The 24797-nt window shown below is 39.5% G+C and overlaps 1 protein-coding gene across 4 annotated transcripts in view; it reads left to right on the forward strand.

The window, feature by feature from the left end:
• ubr3 (ubiquitin protein ligase E3 component n-recognin 3) overlaps positions 1–24797 on the forward strand; it is a 356926-nt gene that overhangs the window by 67243 nt on the left and 264886 nt on the right. For all 4 annotated transcript variants that reach the window (XR_011961687.1, XM_072579281.1, XM_072579282.1 and 1 more), the window contains exons 4-8: positions 1176–1319; positions 7772–7812; positions 9793–9859; positions 18973–19103; positions 24463–24691. Coding sequence is in view for 3 of the 4 variants with exons in the window: in XM_072579281.1 (XP_072435382.1) it covers positions 1176–1319; positions 7772–7812; positions 9793–9859; positions 18973–19103; positions 24463–24691 (612 nt within the window). In the remaining variant the exon portion in view is untranslated. The remainder of the gene's footprint in view (positions 1–1175; positions 1320–7771; positions 7813–9792; positions 9860–18972; positions 19104–24462; positions 24692–24797) is intronic.

Below are 24797 nucleotides of genomic sequence, written 5' to 3' on the forward strand. Positions count from 1 at the left end.
TCCTACCCCTGGGGCATTCAGTTTCTTGCAGGTCAGCAAAGCAAATTCACTCTTTAATATCGCAGTAAGACAAACAGAAAGAGAATGTGTTCCTGTTGAATGTGATGTGTTTTGAGTCTACAGTGACAGAACATAAATACACCATTCAGTGTGAGAGATTTAAGATAGAGTCTTTACTTTTTTACACCAAAAGTTTAATATAATGAGGTATACAGGAACCAAGCTGCTGATTGAACAAGAACAAAGACCAAAGAAAATTACAGCGCAGGAACAGGCCCTTTGGCCTTCCGAGCCTACGCTGATTCAGATCCTCGATTTAAACCTATTTTCTAAGGATCTGTATCCCTCTGCTCTCGGCCCATTCACGTATCTGTCTAGATACATTTTAAATGACACTATTGTGCCCACTCCGCTGGCACCCACCACCCTCTGCGGTAAGAACTTTCTGCGCATATCTTCCTTAAACTTATCTCTTGACTGCTCGTAATTGTGTCCCCCACTCTGGGAAAAATCATCTTCTTAACCAACCTGTCTATACCACTCATGATTTTGTAGACCTCAATCAGGTCCCCCCTCAACCTCCGCCTTTCTAATGAAAATAATCCTAATCTACTCGACCTCTCTTCATCGCCAGTGTCCTTCATACCAGGCAACGTCTGGTGAACTCCTGTGCACCCTCTTCAAAGCATCCATGCCCTTTGGTTCAGCCACATTTGGAATGTTGTGTACAGTTCTGGTCATCACATTTCCAAAGTCCTATATAACTGTAACATGGCCTGCAAGCTCTTGTACTTACTTTCATCAGAACTGGTATTATGCCGTATACCTTGACCACTGTCTGTACCCTGTGTAGGGTATATGCAGGAGAGACAGTGCTATGATTAACTGGGTGTTTGAAGAAAGGAGAATAAAATGTATAGGCTTATGGGATTCGGATTAGTTTATGTGGAAGATGGACATTACAATCGAAAGCTTATTTTTCTTCTGATTTATGTTGTGACATTTGAGTAACAGCTGGAATCCTTTATGAATGAAACCGCTGGACTTGTTTGATGTATGGTGGATGAGATTCATTTTATTAATACAGTATTGAATGTTGTTACTTAGTCTAGTGTTTTGACACTTTTTTTTTTACAATAATGTTTTGACCAACGAATATTTTATTTCCTCTGAAGGCACTGGAGAAAAGGCCTATACAAAGAAGAACTATGAAAAATATCTGACCGCATTAAAAGGCTCTGGTCTAGTTTCTTCTGAGGAACGCTCTGTGACATCTGTGTTAGATCAAATGGCAGGAGCAAGCAATGTAACTATTTTGGGTAAGTAACACCTTTGTTTGGCTATCCTTTACACAAACGATAACATAAATTTGTAATATTGTGATTACTAAAAATGTGTCCTCTATTTCTTGTAAGAAATGCCTACATACTTCCATTGGCTAACATAACCTTTGACGATGTTTCTCCAAAGTACATGAGTCATTGATGGGTGAATTAGCATCAAGTTTTGCAGATTACTGTCATTAATGTTATTGGCCAGGCAAAAGTGAGTACTGCAGATGCTGGAATTAGAGTCAAGAGTGTGAGGCTGGAAAAGCACAGCAGGTCAGGCAGCATCCGAGGAGCAGGAAAATTGCGGTTTCGGGCAAAAGCCCTTCATCAGGAACAAGCCAGTCAGTTACTGGCCAGTCAGGCTCGAGTAGTGCATCCTGTTTAGGTTGATTTAAAAAAAACTGCAGGCCAGTCAGTCAAAGAATAGTTTTTGAAAATCAAAGTTCCCTTATTTCAGAATTGTAAATACAATGAGGAATTTCTGTCTTCAACTTTCTTGCTAAATAAATTTTTGATATTCCACTATCTCAAAGAGGTGTGGCTGAAATATAAGCAGAAAGTGCTGGGAATGATCAAAAGAAGAAAACAAAATCTCTTCCTGTTAGGCAGCATCTGAATTGAGAAAGAAACCAAGTTAACTGATCAGACATGCTATTACATTCTCTCTACATGGATGCTGCATAACCTGTTAAGTTGCTATTCCCATGTAATGTTAGGTGTTTGATTTATTTATATTATAATAGCATATGTTTTAGAAAAATACCAAAAGAATTGTGGATGCTGGAAATCAGAAACAAAAGCAAAAATTACTGGAAAAACTCAGCAAGTCTGGTTGCATGTATAGAAAGAAATCAGTTGATGTTTTGGGTCCAGTTCTGAAGAAGGATCACTGGACCTGAAACATTAACTCTTATTTCTCTCCACTGATGCTGCCAGACCTGCTGAGGTTTTCCAGCATATATTTTACAGTTTGGATTTGAGCTGGGGCATACGGGCTTTGATCTGTATCTTTTGAAGTTGTTTAATGCCTTACTTTTAGGTATTTCTGTAGCAATAGTGATTTATTTTAAAACACATATATCTTGGAGGGCAATTGGCATTTGTTTATATTTGGAGTACTTTTCAAAGTAAAGAAGGTAAATAGTTATGCATTAGGCTTTCCGTTTACAAGGTCAATGAGTTGATTTTACTTTGTCTTATGGAAATAACCATAGTTTTGGAAAAGATTTTTAGTTTTACTCAGAGTCATAGAGATGTACAGCACGGAAACAGACCCTTCGACTCTTTGCAGAAGTTTTGGCTGCAGCTGGATATGTGACACAATTGCTATTAAAAAGGGAGGTTAGTTTAGAACTGTTTAAAAAATAGATTATTTCAGTGTAAGGATTTCATTGAAAAGTTCCAGATTAGAAGTATTTGGTTAAAACTCTGAAGGGGTTACTTGAAACCAAGAATGTCTAAATTCAGTTGTATGAAGATACTATCAGATTCTGATGACTGGGACTTGAACACGCAGTTAAGTTTAAATCTTTTATGTTCGACAGAGAAGGGAATCCATTTTGGTATTTTAATACAGTAATGGGGTGCTATTGGAATTAATGGGTTTATGTGTTACTTTGTGTTTTTTGTAAATGGTTTTAATTAGTTTCCATAACAAACTTCTTTTTAATTGTTAAAACCAAATCAATAAAATGTATTTCTGTTTCAATGAGACACTCCTGCATTTTTAGAAACAAGTATGATCTATCAGGCTAGATTTTGACCTGGGATCTGACTTGCCCAGGTAGGACAGTTCAAGAGGGCGGTGCCGAGTTGAAGGGTTGGATCTGGGATGAGTTGGGGGGAGGGGAGATGAGGAAACTGGTGAAATTGACATTTTTGCCATGTGGTTGGAGGGTCCCAAGGCAGAAGATGAGGTGTTCTTCCTTCAGGCGTTGGGTGACTTGGATTTGGCGGGGGAGGAGGCCCTGGGCTTGCATGTTTTTGACGGACAGGGAGTTGAAGTGGTTGGCCACAGAGCGCTGGGATTGTTTAGTGCGTGTGTCCCAGAAATGTTCTCTGAAACGTTCTGCAAGTTGGCTTCCTGTCTCCCCAATGTAGAGGAGACCACATCAATAGTAATGGATCCAGTCGACGAGGTGTTGGGATGCGCAGGAAAATCTATGTTGGATGTGGAAGGTGGTGAGGTGGAGGTGTGGGCACAGGTTTTACACCTCTTTCGGTGGCAAGGGAAGGTGCCGTGAGTTGAGGGTAGGTTGGTTGAGGGGTGGGCATTTTGGATGTAATGAGGGAGTCGCGGAGTGAATGGTCTCTGTAGAATGCTGATAGGGAAGTATGTCTCTGGTAGTGGGGTCTGGCTGTAGGTGGCGGAAATCGTGGAGGATGATGCTCTGTACCTGGAGATTGGTGGGGTGGAAGGTGAGGACCGGGGCATTCTATTCTTGTTGCAGTTGGAAGGATGGGGTTCAAGGATGGAGGTGTGGGAAGTGAAGAAGATGAGCTGAAGGGCATTGTTGATCGCATGGGAGGGAAAATTACGGGCCTTGAAATAGGAGGCTGTCTGGGATATTCTGGAGTGGAATTCCTCTCTTTGGGGCAAATACGGTGGAGGTGGAAGTATTTTATAGAAAGAGTAGTGGGAGGAGGTGTAGTCCAGGTAGCTGTGGGAGTTGGTCACTTTGAAGTAGATGTCTTAGTTGAGTTGGTCGCCGGAGATGGAGATGGAGATGGAGATGGAGATGGAGATGGAGATTGAGAGGTTGAGGAAGGGGAGGGAGATGTCCGAACTTGGGGTCAGGATGGAAGGTGTTCGTGAAGATAATGAACTGTTGAATCTCCTCATGGGAGCATGGGGTGGTGCCGCTGCAATAGTCAATGTAGTGGACTAAAAGATGGGGAATGGTGCCAGTATAACTATGGAAGATGGACTGTTCCATGTGTCTGATGAAGAGGCAGGCATAGCTGGAGCCCATGCAGTGCCCATGCCTTTGGACTGAAGGAAGTGGGAGGATTTGAAAGAGAAGTTGTTGAGGGTGGGGCACCAGTTCAGCCCGGTGTGTTGGTGGAGGGGCAATGGTTCGGTTGACGGGAGAGGAAGAAATGTTTTGACTTGGAGGCCTTCGCCATGGAGGATGGACACGTACAGGGAGTGAATGTCCATGGTGAAGATGGGGTGTTAGGGGCTGGGCAACCCATAGTCTTGGAAGAGGTGAGGAGCATGAGTAGTGTGCCTAATGTATGTGGGGAGTCGCTGGATCAAGGGGGAGAGGACGATGTCAAGATGTGAAGAGCCAGGTTCAGTGGAGCAGACTGAGACGATGGGTCGACTGGGGCAGTCCGGTATGTAGATTTTGGATAAGAAGTTGGTGCTACTATTTAAGAAAAGTGGGAAGGAAAAGCCAGGGAACTGTGAGCCTGACATCGATGGTGGCAAGTTGTTGGAGGGAACCTGAGGGACAGGATGCACGTGTATTTGGAAAAGTAAGGACTGATTAGGGATGGATTTGCGCATGGGAAATCATGTCTCACAAACTTGATTTGAGTTTTTTGAAGAAGAAACAAAGAGGATTGCTGAGGGCAGAGTGGTGGACGTGATCTATATGGACTTGAGTAAGGTGTTCAACAAGGTTCCTCTTGATAAACTGCACAGCAGGGTTAAGTCTTATGGATTACAGGGAGAACTAGCCACTTGGATACAGAACTGACTTGAAGGTAGAAGACAGAGGGTGATGGTGGAGGGTTGCTTTCAAGACTGAAGGCCCGTGACCAGTGGAGTGCCACAAGGATTGGTGCTGAGTCCACTAGATTAGATTAGATTTAGATTAGATTAGAGTACTTACAGTGTGGAAACATGCCCTTTGGCCCAAGAAGTCCACACTGACCCTCCGAACTGCAACCCACCCAGACCCATTCCCCTATATTTATCCCTTCACCTAACACTACGGGCAATTTAGCATGGCTAGTTCACCTGACCTGCACATTTTTGGACTGTGGGAGGAAACCGGAGCACCTGGAGGAAACCCACACAGACACGGAGAGAATGTGCAAACTCCACATGTCATTTATATAAATGATTTGGATATGAATATAGGAGGTATAGTTCGTAAGTTTGCAGATGACATCAAAATTGGAGGTGTAGCAGACAGCGAAGAAGGTACCTCACCATGCAACGTGATCGTGATCAGATGGGCCAATGTACTGAGGCAGGGCAGATGGTGTTTCATTTAGATAAATGCGAGTGCTGGATTTTGAAAATGCAAATCTTAGCAGGACTCCTACTTAATGGTAAGGTCCTGGTGACTGTTGCTGAATTGCAGGTGAATGGGATAGTGAAGGTGGCATTTGGTATGCTTTCCTTCATTGGTCAAAGCATTGTGTATAGGAGTTAGAAGGTCATGTTGTGGCTGTACAGGACATTGGTTAGGCCACTTCTGGAATATTGCATGCAATTCTGGTCTCCTTCCAATCTGAAGTGTCATCCCGTTCCCCCCTCAGTCGAAGTAAGATGCTCAGTGGCATAGTATAGTTTCACCTCATTCATTTTTATTCCGGTCCCTGGAGGTAGAGAGAACAATCGCCCATGTGCACAGGGACATGAGTTCACGGTCTTCTCTCGAACAGCAGTTTCTCAATGAACTATATAGTCATTTTACAGGGAGCAGCATCCGGATAAGGCAGCATACATATTAATTGGGTGATGAATAACAGTAGCACAGACCAAGCCTTTCATTGTTATACAATGAATGTTCTTAACCTTCTTAACTGGATTTATACAATGAATACTTTTCCCCTTGTTAGCTGACCTTGCATACTGAATGCTTCCAATATTTTTAAATGGTTCTACATAATGACTGCTTTTCCACCTTTTTAACCCATTACCCTTGCCTCCAGCACCCCATTGTTAGCTGTAAGTTCTTATCTGGGTCATGCTTAACTGAATTTCTCGTTTCAACAAACTTAGAACTTAACTCTTTCCCTGCCTGCTTATGCCCGATACACATTCGCAGAAGGATGTTGTGAAACTTGAAAGGGTTCAGAAAAGATTACAAGGATGTTGCCAGGGTTGGAGGATTTGAACTATAGGAAGAGGCTGTTTCCCCTGGAGCATCGGAAGCTGAGGGGTGACCTTGTAGAGGTTTAGAAAATTATGAGGGGCGTGGATGGGATAAACAGACAAGGTCTTTTCCATGCGATGAGGGAGTGGAGAACTAGAGGGCATAGGTTTAGGGTGAGAGGGGAAAGATATAAAAGGTACCCAAGGGGCAACTTTTTGACGCAGAAGGTTGTGTGTGTGTGTGTATAGAATGAGCTGTCAAAGGAACTGGTGGAGACTGGTACAATTACAACATTTAACAGGCATCTGGATAGGTATATTAATAGGAAAGGTTTAGAGGGTTATGGGCCAAGTGCTGGCAGGTGGGACTATTAGGTTAGGATATCTGGTTGGTGTGGACGATTTGGACCGAAGGGTCTGTTTCTGTGCCGTACATCTCTTTGATTGTATGAACCTAGAACCGGGCAGTGTGGGGTTCTGGGACTATGAGGTTGGAGGCTGTGGATGGGAGATCCCTTGAGGTGATGGGGTTGTGCATGGTTTGGGAAATGATGGTTTGGTGATGGGAGGTGAGGTCGTGGTCAAGGGGTCAGGAGGAGGAGGTGTCTGTGAGTTGGCAACTGGCTTCACTGGTGTCGAGGTTGGTGAGCCAAACTACCACTTAATTGCTTTTCTAAGAATACCATCCCCCCACCCCAACCCGACACACACAAAGCAGAATGATTTTTTTAAAGCCCAAACTGATTTATGATGAAACCTGGTGGTAACCAATTTAAAAGCCACTGTCAGCATGAAATTCTTGGGCTTGTTCTGGCTTAATTTTGCAGCAGGCCTACATCTCTTTATTTATATGTGTACATCTTTTTTATGCAGAATATATAATTTTCTGTTTCAAATGTCGGAATGTAGACATGGACATGGGGAAGATTTTCTGAAACCCTTCCTTGATGTTCAGTTGAACAGCCAGACCATACCTAATTTTAACATGTCATTATATTTAATATATAGTTCCTTCAGTACTGCATTAAAATATCAGTCTTTTAATCAGTGCTGAAGTCCCTAAATGGAACTTGTACCCAGAGGAATCCGGTCTAGAGACAACATTCCTGCTAACGGAGTTAAATTGATCCATATATATATATATATATATATGATTTGTGATGTAGAACCTGCACTAACCAATTCTTTCCGCTCTTGTTGGGAAGAATACTTCTGGCTCACCTGTCTTCAGCTCATTTATAAGCATATGTGTTAATAATGTATGTTTCCAGTTTATTAAAGATTGATGTCCTCTGAAGTCATTAAATAATTATGTACAGATATTTTTCATGCTAAAATGGATTGCTGTTTTCTTCAATTCAAGAAATAATTTCCTTTTATTTTAAAGGTGCAACAGCAGGAACAGGACAGATGGACTCTTCTGATGAGGTAGTTTAAATCTAAATACTGTAGAATTAATGAAGTTCACTTGCTAAAGTTTTACCTTGGGGGACCTATCTTTAAATTCAAGTTAGTGTACATAATACATCTACCTTTTATGTTAAGGATCTGACTCTTGTGTGGGAATTTAGTTGGTAATCTTCAGCCGCAAGATAATCTGAGAAATGAAATATATTTCACTTTAAGTAAAGCTCTCCATGAACCATTAGTATGACACTTGTTGGATTTTCATTTTCTTAATGTATAATTTTATGTCCACTTCTTGTGAAGGTGAAAGAGCGTATGGCCACTTTAAGGTAGAAAGTGCTTTTCTGAATTTAAAGTACAGCGAAAGCTGCCAGTATACAGAACAACTCAGAGATGGGCTGTTCCAAAATAGATATATGTGACAATTGGCTGTTAAATGGATATGAGTTTTGGTTGCTGTTTTGACGACAATTCAAGTTTAGCCAATTAATTTAAATTATGCCCAAAATTCCAAAACCCAATTAAGTTTGAATTTATTGTATTGACAACAACGGACCAATGACAGGAAACAATGTTGGGGGGCATGAGGTATAAAAATGAGGGCAGTTTGAAAATTGATCAGTGCAACTGCCATTCAAAGAAATAAACATCTTGCTGTCAAAGATACCTCAGAAGGCACTATCTATCAAAGGTACCTTTTCCAATAAAAGTAGTAAAAAGTAAGACGACGACTCTGGGAGAAATCAGAATCTGAAGGACAGAAGAAAATAACTGATTTGGAAGACTGTAAGGAAGACAAAAGAGACTTTATGGACTTTGAGAGATGAACTTAATGTAGTATTTAATAACTGTGTTATTGGAGCAGCAGTTTTGAAGAGTTGGTTAAGAATTGAGTAAATAGTTAAGAAAAAGGGGACTCATGTTTGTTAATAGATTTTGTTTAGTGTTTACTGTTAGAGTTAGGAAAATAAATTGTTATTTTTCTCTTTAAACAGTGGAAATCGGGGGGTTTCTGTCACTCACTCTTACTTTTAGCACATTGAGGTGAGGTGAGCTTTTTTGGGTGTTTTACTTTCAATCAGCAGAGGGGTTCAACCTCTGCGTTATATAGAAATTGTGTCTAAAGAGTTTCTATTTGGCTTCAAATTTAAAATAATTATAAACAAGGAAATTCATTCATTCAATCCAAATTCATCATAACTTTTGAAAAGGCAAAATAATTTTAACAAAAGTTAAATAATGAATGCTGGAAGTCTTAAAATAAAAACTAAAAATGCTGGAAATACAGATCTGATTAGGTAGCATCTTTTGGTGAATAGATGTTTCAGGGTAAGATGAGCTTTTATCAGGAGTTGTTTAGGAAATAACCTGTTGTTGACTTCACCCCAGTAATAATTAATATGATGGTCTTTTAACTTCCAATAGTACTCTAATTTCAAGTGAGTTACACAAAAAAGTTTGCATTTCAGTGCATTACAATATATTGGTGCCTGTTGCACGTGAAGGTGATATAAAATCGATATCAGTGTGATAATTTAAACTGAAAACACATCTGTGTCAAGCAAGAAATCTTATGATGAGTAGCATAGTACCTTTCATTTATTTATGAAGTTCCAGAGTAATTTACACTGACTCAATTAATTTTTAAGTACAGTGTCCTGTTATGTAGCCAGTAGACGAAAGTCCCAATTGTAGCAAATGTTTGGCTGTCTCCACTTAATCTGTTTTAGGTGTTGTTGGTTGAAGGAGGGATATTGCCCAAGATATTGACAGAACTCCCTGATCATTAAGTGATGCCTCAGGATCTTTGTTTTCAATCAAAACTAGGATAGAGTAATCTGAAATATTGCAATTTTATAGACAGAAATGTCTACTTATTCTACTTTTCTCTTTTCTACTTCTCTTATTCTACTTTTCTTCAAAAAGTAATTTGCAATAACTCTTGGTATTATAGGCTGGTGTGTTACATTTTCCTCGAATATACATTTCTTCATTTTTCAGGAGGAGCAAGATGGAAGTCAAGGTGTTGGCAAACGGAAAAGGGTTAAACTCTCTAATAGCACCAAAGGTATGTTTTTTAGAGACCTTATTGGTAATTGTTGGTAAAATAATGATTCTGTGAAATCATTGCTCTTGATGAAACTGCTCTTCTTTTGAAATCCCCCATTTATGAATTGGTGAAATGATGTCCCTATTTGCTGAGGTACTGATTATACTTCAGTGCGCCTCTGAAGTTATTATCATTCCCATGTCGGTGTTAGAAGTAGTGAGGTTGTCACAGTCAGGTCCACTCTCGCTGAGTTTCTTTCACAGCATTTATATCTATGGCAGTGTGTTTGTGCTGTCTCTGTTGTTCCTGGCAAGATCCCCTTCACTTTACAGAAATTGGCAGAGATTAATGCGTTTTGTTCTTTTTGTAAGTAGAATCCTGGTCACCTGTGGCTGTGCTCATTGACTTATCCAACAATGTCAATGACTTTATTCAATATTATTGTCATTTTAGTGAAACCAAATTCGGGTTTGAGGAACAATGTCTTACTTTCCCTTCGGCAACTTTCAATTCTGTTGTTTTGCATTGCTCTCATAGTATTACTTGAAAATATGGCTACAAGTGAAAAAAATACAAATGTCGGAAATCTGAAGTGCAATCATAAAATGCTGAACCCACTGAGCAGATCAAGAAGCATCTGGGAAAAGAAACAACTTTCATAAGAATCGTAAAACAAATTCTTAAAACACTATACAAAATGTTAACTGATCTATTTTGCCAGATGGTGCTTAAACACTCAATTATTTTCATTTTTAATATCCCATTTTCAAATATCTTTTAATTTCATAATCTATCTGCAAATTTTCAATATATCAATTCCTCCAGACTATCCTGTTCCTTAGCTGTTTGCATTACTTATATTCCATAATTCTTCTTTTGATTGCTTTATGGGTTTGCCTATTTAATATAAATATTAGCCCTTTTTTACCTGATTTGGTCACTGCAGAACTGTCTTTTATTTTCAGTTCTGGATGAAGGTTATATTTGAAATGTAAATTTGCCTACTTGCTCCACAGATTTGACTTACTGTGTTGCTGTCATTTTCTTGTTTCAACATGGGTAAACTGGGCAAATAGTTGAATGCACTCCACGAATTATTTTTTTCAAAATAAAAATTGATTAGTGAATGTCTGATCATTCCACAGACATTTTGTTTCTACAAGGTGCTGTAGTGATATATAATAGTGATTTTTGAGAAGATTTATAGCACAGGTTGATAAGTTACCTCGCTGAGCTTGAAGGTTTGTTTTCAGACATTTCGTCACCATACTAAGTGACATCATCAGTGAGTGTCTCCGGTAAAACGCTGGGCGTATGTCCTACCTCTCTATTAATGGGACTTGGTTTCTTAAGGTGGGGTGATGCAATTTCTGTTTTCTTTCTTCTTTTCAAGGGAAGGTAGATAGGATCTAAGTCAATATGTTTATTGATGGAGTTCTGGTTAGAATGCCATGCCTCTAAGAGTTCTCGTGCGTGTCTTTGTTTCACCTGTCTGAGGATGTGTGTGTTGTTCCAGTCAAAGTGGTGTCCTTATTTGACTGTATAGAAATTAGTGATAGTGGGTCGTGTCTTTTGGTGTCCTATCTACCTTCCCTTGAAAACAGGGAAAAGAAAAAGAACCAGAAATGACATCACCCACGTTAAGAACCAAAATCTATAATTAGAGAGGCAGGACCAGTGCTTTACTGGAGACTCTCACTGATGATGTTACCTAGTATGGTGACAAAACGTCTGAAAACAAACCTTCAAGGTCAGTGAGCTAGCTTACATACATATTTATATAATTCTGAGGACACTATTCTAATTTCTAAAAAAGGCATATATTTTGCAGTAATTATAACGGTAAGGTAGTTGATGCTCAGAATTATTGCGAAGTAAATCCGACAGCAATTTCCACAATTCACAAGTATGTAGTTCTGTTGAAAATTATGGAAATTGCTGTCAGATCTGCTTATTCCTCCCCAGTTGTGAACTTAGAATCCACACTGAGGCTTGGTATTGAAATGATTGCATTGGCATGAATTGTAATTTTGTACTTGACCACTCCCTGTGCTACAGATTGCTGAAAAAGTTAGGGTTAGAATATTTGGGAGTAAATAAATTTAATGGTGTGGTCTTTCGGTAGTACAGAACAAACTGTGTCTGACCATGAAAAGAATAGTTTTACAATTATGGTATCTTATTCCAACAGATGTAAATTAAAGTTTCATCTCATTCATGAGACGTGAGCTTGTTTACAAGCCAGCATATATTGCCTGTGCCTATTTACTCGTGGGGAGGTGGTAGTGAGTTGTCACTTTGAACTACCATACTCCATGTGATTCAGATATACTCAGCACTGTTAAGTAAGGGGTTCCAGGATACTAATGCAGCAACTGTATATGAACCGCACTTATATGTCCAAATCAGATTGTGTGAGACTTGAAAAGGAATTTGCTGGTGGTTGTGTTCTCACATGTCTGCTCTAATGACTCTTCCAGGTGGTAGATGGTTTGGGTTTGGAAGGTGCTGACAAACAGGCCTTAGGCAGTACATTTTTTTAAAAATGGTCGCACATGCTTTGTCCATTATAGAGAAAATGAATGTTAATAGGATGACAAACAAGTTGACTTGTTTAAAATGCTGTAAAACTTTGTGTGCCTTTTGGAGCTGCATAAATTCAGGCAATTGGGTATGCCACACATCTGGCTAGTTCCTTGTGGATAGTGGATTGGCTTTTATAATGCAAAATTTGAGATGTGCATTTATATATTTTAATATCATTTACTTTTTGATTGTTGAATTTTGAACTAGTGCAATATGAGTTTTGTGTGTGTCTGAAGATGTTTAATGATTAATTTGTAAGCACCTCTGTAGCCATTGTGGTTTTGTTTCAAAACACCGTATTCAAGAGACTTCCTTGAGATTAATGGAGATTTGTTTACTTTGAGTGAATTTACGAATGAACAAAGTAAATAGTTTAATGTACATAGCTTTCAGATAGACAATACTGGAACTGTTCGTTTGAGCTTAGGAGAAATGCTTAAAGTTTGGAAAAAAACATTATGATTTTAGTTTGGGCATTCTACAGAAGTCTTTGCTGAAGCTGGAGTGTAAAATAGTTGCTCTTGAGAAAGGTAGACAGTTTTAGGACTGTTAAGAAAGCGGTTACCTCCAAGTAAAGAGGTTAGTTGAAATGTTGCCAACCAGAAGGTTCTTGATTAAAACCATGAATGGGTTATTTGAAATTGCAAAAGTCGAAGCTTAGTTAAGACCATAAGACACAGGAGTGGAAGTGTAAGGCCATTCGGCCCATCAAGTCCACTCCGCCATTCAATCATGGCTGATGGGCATTTCAATGCCACTTACCTGCACTCTCCCCGTATCCCTTAATTCCTTGTGAGATTAAGGATTTATCAATATCTGCCTGAAGACATTTAACGTTCCAGCCTTCACTGCACTCCGTGACAGTGAATTCCACAAGCCCACCACACTCTGGCTGAAGAAATGTCTCCTCATTTCAGTTTTAAATTGACCCCCTCTAATTCTAAGGCTATGCCCATGAGTCCTTGTATCCCCATCTGACGGAAACTAATTTCCAACATCCATTCATTATCTTGCAAGTTTCTATTAGATCTCCCCTCAAGCTTCTAAACTCTAATGAATACAGTCCCGGGATCTTCAGCCATTCATCGTATGTTAGGCCTACCATTCCAGGGATCATCCAGGTGAATCTCCGCTGGACACGTTCCAGTGCCAGTATGTCCTTTCTGAGGTGTGGAGCCCAAAACTGGACACCGTATTTTAAATGGGGCCTAAACAGAGCTTTATAAAGTCTCAATAGCACATCACTGCTTTTACATTCCAACCGTCTTGAGATAAATGACAACATTATATTTGCTTTCTTAATCACAAACTCAACCTGCAAGTCAACCTTTAGAGTCCTGAACTAGCACTCCCAGATCCCTTTGTACTTTGGCTGTAAGGATTTTCTCACCATTTTGAAAATAGTCCGTGCCTGTGTTCTTTTTCTCAAAGTGCAAGACTTCGCATTTGCTCACATTGAATTTATCAGCCATTTCTTGGACCACTCTCCTAATCTGTCCGAATCTTTTTGCAGCCTCACCACCTCCTCAGAACTACCTGCCTGTCTGCCTAACTTCATATCATCAGCGAGCTTTGCCAGAATGCCCCAGTCCCTTCATCCAGATCATTAATATAAAAAGTGAACAGCTGCGACCCCAACACTGAACCATGTGGGACATCACTTGTCACCAGCTGCCATTTTGGAAAAGAACCTTTTATCCCAACTCCCTGCCTTCTGTCAGACAGCCAATCCTCAATCCATACGGCTCACCTCAAACACCATGAGCCCCCACCATATTCAGTAGCCTCCCTTGAGGCACATTATCAAAGGCCTTTTGGCAGTCCAGGTAGATAACATTCTCTAAACTCTACCATGTTATGATCACTGCCTCCTAAGTGTTCCTTTACTTTAAGATCTTTTATAAAGCTGTTGCCAAAATATATACCTGAAACTCCAGAGGTAAGTTTTTCTATTTAAAAATTACCTTCCCGTTGGGCCGCTGGTCGTCGATGTTGCTCCTCCCCTCCAACTGCTGCCAAAATACAAAGAAGGAAAGTTACATGAAGAGGTTGCTGTCTTGAACTTACCTGCCTGTCTTAAGTTGTCACTGAACATGATGCGTTAAAGGCTGTAATACCCTGCTATTTAGAAGTCTCCATGGTTTCAAGAAGCATTTGATGTCTGAGCTATGTTTAGATCTGTTAGTAGATTTTTTTTATTGCGGCTACTCATTTTCACAGAATAAGTGTCAGGTTCTTCACTGAAACTGTCTGGACTAGGGTTTATTCAACGTTGGAAATAAAGGCACTGTATAAGGATACTGACCGTCTGCCTAACTTCTCATATTCTTGAGAGGCTTTTCCTCCTAGTTTGTGTATGGATTTCAGCTGTGGTATTTGGATCCATTAGAATATGATCCTACTCTACAGAGAAAAACACTAAAAGTGGATCACTTAAACCAAGTGATGGTAGCACAAGATGGATTATGTTGCTAGATTTGCTACATTAACTTGTAGAAAATTGCAAGCATGTGAATTAGGATGAGGAGTAGGTCATTGGTCTTTTCAAGCCAGCTCTCTCATTTATTAAGATTGTGGCCTCAACATCACTTTGCAGCCTAACTTTGATACTGTTTGAGTATCGTTAGTCAAGAACCTTGTCTACCTCTACCTTGAGAAATATTCAGTGGCCTTGCCATCACCACTTCCTGGCGAAGAAAGTTTCAAAGAAGCTTAATACTCCAATAGAAAGAAAATTCTCCTCTTCTCTGCCTTAAATGTACAACTCCCTTATTTTTTAAATGTGTCCTCTATTTCTCATCTATCCTACAATGGAAGGCATTGTATCAACATGCCCTCAGATAAGACTGATTTGGTTCAAGAAGATCACCTTTCAATCTTCTAAACACCAGTGGGTTTAGGCCCAGCCTATCTAACCTCTCAGTTGAAGATGCACTTCCCAGGTATCAGTTAAATGAGCTTTCACTGAACTGCTTGAACATATTTGGATCTTTCTTAAAATAACAAGCCCATAACTCGACAGAATACCCCTGTTGTTGTCTCAGTAATATTCAGTAAAGCTGAAACAGAATACCCAATTTTCCATTCCCTTGTAATGAACAATAACCCTACATTTGATTTCTTAGTCATTTGCTGTATTATACCTGCATGCTAACTTTGTGATTCATGTATCGAAAACCCAGATCTCACTGTACTTTAGAATTTTGCAGATTTTCTCCATTTAAATAATATACTCCTTTTCTACTGTTTCTTCCAAAGTGGGTGAGTCACTTTTCCTGCATTATATTCCACCTGTCAGATCTTTGCCCACTCACTCAACATATCTATATACTACTTGTGTCCTTCATACAACTTGCTTTCTGAACAATCTTTGTGTCATCAGCAAATTTAGGATTCAATCCCTTTATTCAAGTCATTGATGTAAATTGTTAAAGACCAAGCAATGGACTCTGTGGTATTCTACTCAACACGTCCCGCCAACCCAAAATAGACTTACTTATGTGTACTCACAGTTTGCGAACCCACACTCTGTACACGATAGTAAGGCATCTTCCATGCCGTGTGGTAACCTTTGAGGTGATATCTTGTCAAATACTTTCTGGATATCAAAAGACAGCAAGTAGTGCCATTGAAGTTTCACTTTATTTACATTACTTGTTACTTTCTCAACTCAAGTAAATTCATTAAACAAAATTTTCCTTCCACAACACCAAGTTGACTTTGCTTGATTGTGTTCAGATTTTCCAAATGCTCTGCTGTAACCTCCTTTTAATAATAGATTCCAGCATTTTCCATAGGACATATGTTGAGCTAAGTTTCATGCTTTCCATCTTTCTGCCGCCTTCTTTGATGGAATCACATTCACTGCTTTCCAATCTGAATCTCGAATCTAAGGAGTATTGGGAAATTAGAGTCTGTGCATCTATTATCTCAGCAGCCACATTTTTCGAGACACTGGGACAAAGTCAGGATCTCTGTGCTGTGCCAGCCTTCTATTTCCTGGTGATTGCAATTGTTTTAAGTTCCTCCCTCCTTTTCGCCTCTTGACTCACAATGAAGGCAAATGCCAAATATCTGTTTAATTCATCCACTTTTTTTTTTCTGTTATTAATTCGCCAGATCATTGTCCAGAGGCCCAGTATTCACTTTATTTGAACTTTTAATTTTTAAATACCAGCAGAAAAATTATCTGTTGTATACTTCCAGTTATCTCTCTTTTGTACTCTAAATACTCCCGCCTTATTTTTGTCATTCATTGCTGGTCGACCCAACCTTTAACCTGCCTCCAATATGTGCAGAATTGTACAACTTTTCTTCAAATATAATACTGTACTTAACTTGCTTAATTATCCGTGGATGGGGTGTATTTCCCCTGAACTCTTTCTTTTGCACTGGAATGCAGATTTTCTGGGTTGAAATATCTCCTTAAATGTCTGCCACTGTATATCTCTGTTGATCAATCTGTAGCTTTGATGTGGAGGAACTGGTGTTTAACTGAGTGGACAAAGTTAAAAATCGCATAACACCAGATACCTGTTGGACTAAAACCTAATGTGTGATTTTTAATTTGTAACAACATCCTAGCTTAACCTAGCCTTCTGCTAGATGGGATTGTGAAGAGGATATGAAGATTCTTGAAGGTGATTTCGACAAGTTAAATGCATAAGTGTATGGCTGACAAAATATAACGTGGATCGTAGAGAGGTTAGCTACTTTGGTTGGATAAACAGAACTATAGTGTATTATTTAAATGGTAATAGATTGGGGAAGGTTGATGCACAAAGGGTGTTCTTATACACTCATCACTGAAAGCAGGCATGCAACTGCAGCACTTGGAAAGGAAAGTGGTAGGTTGGCTTTCATTACAAGAGAATTTGAGTATGAAGCAAAGAAGTAATAATGCAGCTTTACAGGTCCTTGGTAAGATCACACCTGGAGTACTGTGTGCAGTTTTGGACTCATTATCAGAGAAAATATATACTTTCCATCGAGGGAGTGTGGCAGAGGATAACCAAATTGATTCCCAGGGGTGGCAGGTTTGAAGAGAAATTGGGTCTGTATTAACTGGAGTTTAGAAGGATAAGAAGTTGAAACTTATTGAATCTCATTGAAACTTGCAAAGTTCTGACAGGGCTGAACAGACTGGATACAGGGATGAAGTTCCTCCTGCTAGTTGACCAAAACAAGGAGTCATGGTTTCAGGATATGGGGTTGGCCATTTCAGACTGAGATAAGAAATTTTTCACGCAACCTATATCTGTCATAGAAGACTATAGAGGCCTGGTCACTGAATATATTTAAAAAGAGATTAGTGAAGTTTAAAGGCATCAAGGGTTATGGGGAGAAAGTGTTTAGTAGAGTGTTGAGATTAAAGATCAACCATGATCATGTTGAATGGTAGAGTGGGGTCAATTGTCTGAATGGCCTGTTTTCTGTGTTTCATGGCCTCATAATTGTCCTAGGTTTAAAACACTAGGCATGGATTCATTCTTCACTCCCTCAAAAACATGAAATTGGTATTATTAGGATCTCTACTACCTAGGGATACCTTCTCTATAAGTTTGTTAATTAATCCTGCCTTATGCACGTTACCAGATGTGGTATAGCCTCCTCTCTAGTTGGCTCTAGAAAATACGGTTGAAGAAAACTGTCTATGAACTCATCATCTTAGACACCTTTACTAATTTGATTTATCCAATTTCAATGTACATTAAAATCACGCAGGATTATGCCATATGTTACTCACAAGACTGAAAAATGTGTTGCTGGAAAAGCGCAGCAGGTCAGGCAGCATCAAAGGAGCAGGAGAATCAACGTTTCGGGCATAAGCCCTTCTTCAGGAAATGATTTCCAGCATCTGCAGTCCTCACTTTCTGCTAGTTACTCACAAGACACCTTTTATTTCAGTCCATCACGAAAACCAGCGTTCCTTCCATTGACTTTGTCCACACTTCCCACAGCTTCGGGAAAGCAGCTAACATAATCAAAGCTCTCTTTCACCACAGTTATATTTTCTCCCAACCTCGACCATTGGGCAGAAGATACAAAAGTTTGAAAACACATATCAACAGATTTAAGAACCATTTCTTCCCTGCTGTTATCAGACTTATGAACAGGATCTCTCATATGGTAGGATTGATCTTTCTGTTCACCTTCTCTGTAGCTGTAAACACTATATACTGATAGATACAAACTCTTTCTCAAATACTACTAATCTTCAAACTAATTTTAATCTGAACTTGACATGGGAGGCGCCTCAGCGACTTGGCCTCCACAGCCTTCTGCGCAACTCATTGCTGCTGTGGAGACCAAGTCACTGAGTGTATTTAAGATAGAGCTAGGTATGTTCTTGATTCATAAGAGGTTCAGGGGTTACAGGGAAAAAGCAGGAGAATTGGGTTGTGGAATAAATCAGCCATGATCATATGGTCAAGAGACTTGATGGGCCAAATGGCCAAATTCTGCTCCTATATCTTATGGTCTTATTTAAGTCAGCAGCTTCAATCAGCCAGATATGCAAATCCTCTTTCTATATTGCATTTCAGATTCATCCATTATGGATATTTTGAAACATAAATGCTTTCTAGAAGAACTATTGTTCTGGACTGTCAAATATGAGTTTCCACAGAAGATGGTAACGTTTCTACTAAACATGCTGCCTGATCAGAGCTATAAGGTATGTATGCGTGCGCAAGATACAGTCGTGAATCCTTTTGTGTTTTCAAATACTGTTGACTTAAATCAAAAATAATTCTTTTTAACATCTTTCCAGACTATAACATTTAAGTCATGTGGTTTTGAAATAATTGTTAACAATACAAAGTAAACCACGTTCAGTTCAGCTATGTTACCTTTCTATTCGACATCATTTTTTAATTGCTGTATTCTTACTGTACTTGCACATTTGAAACAAATAGCTATATTGTTAGTCCCAGCAAGACAGCAGATTGTTTTTATTGTCTATTTTGGATTGTTTTCTATCCAGAATGCATGAATGATTGCATCTATATACAGAGAGCTTCTATATGAGATCCTGAAGTTAAATTCATGTATCTGACAGCACAGGCTGAAGTACTTGCACTCTTTGATTTAAACACAAACAAAAACTTTTGTATTAAAGTGCAATTATATTGCAATAATTGACCTAATTGTCCAAATTATGCAAAGGAAGGAAATCATTTGGAAGAATGTGGTGTAGTGGTAATGTTGCTGGGCTATAACTTAATCCAGTGGATCAAGTTAATGCTTTAGGGGAATCTATTCAAATCCTACTGTGGCAGCTCGGAGTAAATCCGGAATTGAAAGCAACGTCTCTCTAGTGGTGACAATGAAACTATCGTCAAATGTTGTTAAATCCCATTTGGTTCATTAAGCCATCAGGGAAAAATATCTGCTATTTTCACTTTGTCTGATTGCAGGTGACTTGAGGTCTACTAACATGGTTGACTCTTAATTGCCCTTTTGAAGTGCTACAGCAAGTAACTGAGTTCCAGGAGAATTAAGGATGAGCAACAAATGCAGGCCCAGCAGGCAATACACACATCCCATGAAAAATTAAATAATAAACATAATGTCTTCAGTAACACAAGTATTTAGTTACTCCATGTTTAGTTACTGAATTAAGAGTTATTTATATTACTAAGGATCTGTTTAAGTTGTTTTCTACTTCACATATTTAACAACTAAACAATTCCTATTTTAATGAAATGGCAAGAAATAGTAGCAGACAAGTATCCTGAATTCCTGAATGAAGTAACTTTGATTTAGAAATCTAACATTTCAGTATGTTTCTGAGATTTCCAACAGCTGTTCTAATTGTGCTAGTTAATTACTTTTTGGCAAATTAATGAGTGAAATTCAATGGCTTACAAATCTAGATAACTGTTTTAGTTCAAAAATAATTAAAGGCGGAAATTAAAAAAAAGGCTTATCTATTTCCTGCAGGGCCCTTGTATATTTTGCTTTTTGGGAGTTGGACCAGTGCAAGGCCATTTTGCAGCCCGATTTCTGGTCAGATCAGATGTCACTTGTTTAAACATGGCACAGCCTTGCATTTTGTACCTAGACTTCTTCTCAAATTAAGATTGTATTGAAAAATATATTTTTCTACTGAAATGCAAGTAACGTCTGCAAATAAAAATCTTCGATTAAAGTGGAAAAGATGATTTTTAATTGTAGCATTGTTTCCTGGACTTGCCTTGTGCTGCATAGAGGAAAAAAAAATTGATGTGAATTATAATCATTCTAAACCAAGAATATGTATTAAGTTTGCATTGGGTATGGGAAATCAAATTTGTAGGAATTCAAACTCCTGCCCCCTCTGTTAGGCATGTATTTTTTTTCTAAGCATATCACTCAGATTATTTGCAATGGGAAGTTTTTCAGTTTATATTTTCAAAAACAACTATGCCTTAAAGTAGGAAGATGCTTCAGCAATTTGACCCAATCTGAGACTTTGCCAGAAGGCCACAAAACATTGGAGCGTAAGTAACCCATTCAGTCCATCAAGTTTGTTCTGCCATTTAATAGCTGTTCTGATAACCCTCAACTCCACATTTCAGCCTTGCTGTGAAGAATTCTAGAGATTCACTGCTCACTGAGAGAAGAAATTCCTCATTATCTTTTTCCTTCGATAAAGGGCCCAAAACTGATCATAATATTTCATATGGCCCGGGATAGTTTTTAGCAAAACCTCCCTACTTTGTTATTCCATTTTCTTTAAATAACGGCCAATATTCTATTTACTTTTCCTGTTGCCTGTTGAACTTGGATTCTGGACTCTTCTGATTCATGCACAATATCCCCCAAATCCTTCTGTTCTGTAGCTTTCAACAGTCTTCTTCAATTAAATAATATTCTGCTCCTCTAACTTCAGACCAAAGTTCTGCACTACCTCACATTATGTTCTATGTGCCAAGTTTTTGCCTATTGCTTAGCCTGTATGTAGCTCCCCGCAGACTCTTTGTATTCCTATCACCACTTGCCTTCTCACCTATTTTAATGACCATGTTTTCTCATCCAAGTCTTGCTCTAGTGGAGAAAGTGTGGTAGAGCATGTGTTTTGTTGAGATCTTTTAATGCAATAATCCAACTGAGATTGATAATTCAGAGTTGGGAACAATGGAATGTGATGTGACGAGCAAGTATTTGGTCTGAATTTCCTTCAATAAGATGTTTTTCATGTTGTCCCTCATTTGAAGCTGATGCCACATAGTTGGTGGTACTTTGGGTAGTTAACCCAATGCCAGGTGTCACATCCCTCGGTGGGAGAGCATTTTGATGATATTGATCATGATCTTTACTATACCCATGGAGAGGGATAGGAGCAGACAATATGTGAAAGTATTTAATTGGGGGAGGGGGAATTACAATGCTATTAGGCAGGAACTGTGTGCCTAAATTGAGACCAGATGTTCTCAGGAAAATGCATGACAGAAATGTGGATGTTGTTTAGGGAGCACTTGCTGATGGTGCTGGACAGGTTTGTCCCACTGAGGCAAGGAAGGGATGGTAAGGTGAAGGAACCTTGGGTGACAAGGGATGTGGAACATCTAGTCAAGAGGAAGAAGCAAGCTTACTTAAGGTTGAGGAAGCAAGATATCAGACAGAGCTCTAGAGGGTTACAAGAGAGCCAAGAAGGAACTGCAGAATGGACGTAGAGCTAGAAGAAAACATAAAAAAGCTTTAGCGGGTAGGCGGATAAGGAAAACCCTAAGGCATTCTACACATCTTGTGAGGAACAAGAGGATGGCCAGAGTGAGGGTAGGGCCAATCGGGGATGGTGGAGGGAACTTGCACCTGGAGTCAGAGGAAGTAGGGGAGGTTCTTAATGAATACTTTGCTTTCGTATTCACTACTGAGAGGGACCTTGACTTTTCTGAGGACAGTGTGAAACAGACTAGAACAGGTTGATGTTAGAAAGGAGGATGTGCTGAAAAATTTGAATCCCCGGGCCAGACAGGATATACCCTAGGTTACGACAGAAAGTGAGGGAAGAACTTGCTGAGCCTTTGACAATGATCTTTGTGTCCTCACTGTCCACTGGAGTTGTATCAAATGATTGGAAGGTGGCAAGTGTTATTCACTTGCTCAAGGAAGGGAACGGATAATCCTGGGAATTATAGACCAGTCAGTCTTTCGTCAGTGGTGGGCAAAGTATTGGAGAGGATTCTGAGACAGGATTTGATTATTTGAAAAACCACAGTTTGATTAGAGATAGTCTGCGTGGGTTTCCTCCGGGTGCTCCGGTTTCCTCCCACACTCCAAAGATGTGCAGGCCAGGTGAATTGGCCCTCCTAAGTTGTCCGTAGTGTAGGTAAGGGGTAGACGTAGGGGTATGGGTGGGTTGCGCTTCGGCGGGGCGGTGTGGACTTGTTGGGCCGAAGGGCCTGTTTCCACACTGTAAGTAATCTAATCTAATCTAAACATGGCTTTGTGAGGGGCAGATCATGCCTCACAAACCTTATTGAATTCATTGAGGATGTGACAAAACTCATTAATGAAGGTAGAGGGGTGGATGTGGTCTACATGGGTTTTAGCAAGGCATTTGATAAGGTCCCCCATGGTAGGCTCATTAAGAAAGTAAAAAGGCATGAGATATAGGGAAACCTGTCTGGATACAAAATTGGCTGGCCCATAGAAGAGCATGGTGGTAGTTGGAAAGTATTCAGCCTGGAGCTAGGTGAGCAATGGTGTTTTGCAGGGATCGGTTCTGGGACTTCTGCTCTTTGTGATTTTTTAAAATTATTTGGATGAGAAAGTGGAAGGGTAGGTTAGTAAATTTGCCGATGATGCAAAGGTTGGTGGAATTGTGGATAGCGTGGAGAGCTGTTGTAGTTTGCAACGAGACTTTGACAGGATGCAGAACTGGGCTGAGAAGTGGCAGATAGAATTCAACCTGGAAAGTTGTGACATGTTTCATTTTGGAAGGTCGAATTTGAATAGACATTACGGGGTTAAAGGCAGGATTCTTGGCATTCTGAAGGAACAGAGAGATTTTGGGATCCATGTCCATGGATTGCTCAAAGTTGCCACGCAGGTTGATAGGGTTGTTAAAAAGGCATATGGTGAATTGGCTTTCCTTAACAGGAAGATTGAGTTTAAGAGTCATGAGGTTTGCTGCAGCTCTATAAAGCCCTGGTTAGACCACACTTGGAATATTGTGTTCAGTTCTGGTCACCTCATTATAGGAAAGATGTGGAAGCTTTAGAGAGGGTGCAGAGGAGATTTCCCAGGATGCTGCCTGGACTGAAGGGCATGTCTTATGAAGAAACATTGAGGGAGCTAGGGCTTTTCTCATTGGAGTGGAGAAAGATGAGAGGTGACTTGATAGAGGTGTACAAGATGTTGAGAGGCATAGATAGAGTGGATAGCCAGAGACTTTTTCCCAGGGTGGAAATGTCTGTCACAAGGGGTCATAATTATAAGGTAATTGGAGGAAGGTTTAGGGGTGATGTTCGAGGCAGGTTCTTTTATGCAAAGAGTGGTGGGTTCATTGAATGCACTTCCAGCAGTTTTAGTACAGTCAGATACATTAGGAACATTTAAGTAACTCTTGGATAGGCACATGGAAGTTAGTACAATAAAAGATATGTAGGTTAGTCTGTTCTTAGAATAGCATAAAGGCCTGCACAACATTGAGGGCTGTACTGTTCTATGTTCTGTTTAACACAAGTGGTTGTTAACTGAAAATATTGATGAAATGGTTGATCTACTGATCATGTATTCATTTTCCTGGGAAAAAAAACATGAAGTAGCATTCCATGCAGGAGTTTAGACTCTCTTAATATTGTTTTAATTGGGGTTGACAACAACTAATTTGTTACCCTTGGTCACTGTGGTTAAAATGGGTCTAGCACATACCGGCCCTAGTTTTACCAAAGTTGGTAAAGATTAACAAACTGATAGCAGGGAAAAACCAGCTGGTTCGCTAAAAGCCTGCCTTGACTCGATATTCTCTTTGCTTACCCACTGTATGATGTCAAAGTGCCATCATAAAATTTTGCAGTATTAATTTTTACTTTTTTTTTTTGCAGATAGCTTTTACTAAAACATTCGTTCAACATTATGCCTTCATTATGAAAACTCTGATTAAGAGCCATGAATCAGATACTATGTCCAATAGGATTGTTCACATCAGTGTTCAGTTATTTAGCAATGAAGAATTGGCACGGCAGGTGACTGAAGAATGTCAGCTGCTGGAAATAATGGTCACTGTGCTACTTTATATGATGGAAAGTTGCCTTATCAAAAGTGAGTTGCAAGGTGAGCAAAAATTTAAATTTATGACATTCTAAACTTGTGGAAAGCTGTTTTTCTCATTTTTCCTTAATTTTTGAGAAAATGAAATCGGGACAGATTTACTGTCTTT

This window comes from Chiloscyllium punctatum, chromosome 10 (assembly GCF_047496795.1).
Source record: "Chiloscyllium punctatum isolate Juve2018m chromosome 10, sChiPun1.3, whole genome shotgun sequence".
NCBI classification, from domain to species: domain Eukaryota; kingdom Metazoa; phylum Chordata; class Chondrichthyes; order Orectolobiformes; family Hemiscylliidae; genus Chiloscyllium; species Chiloscyllium punctatum.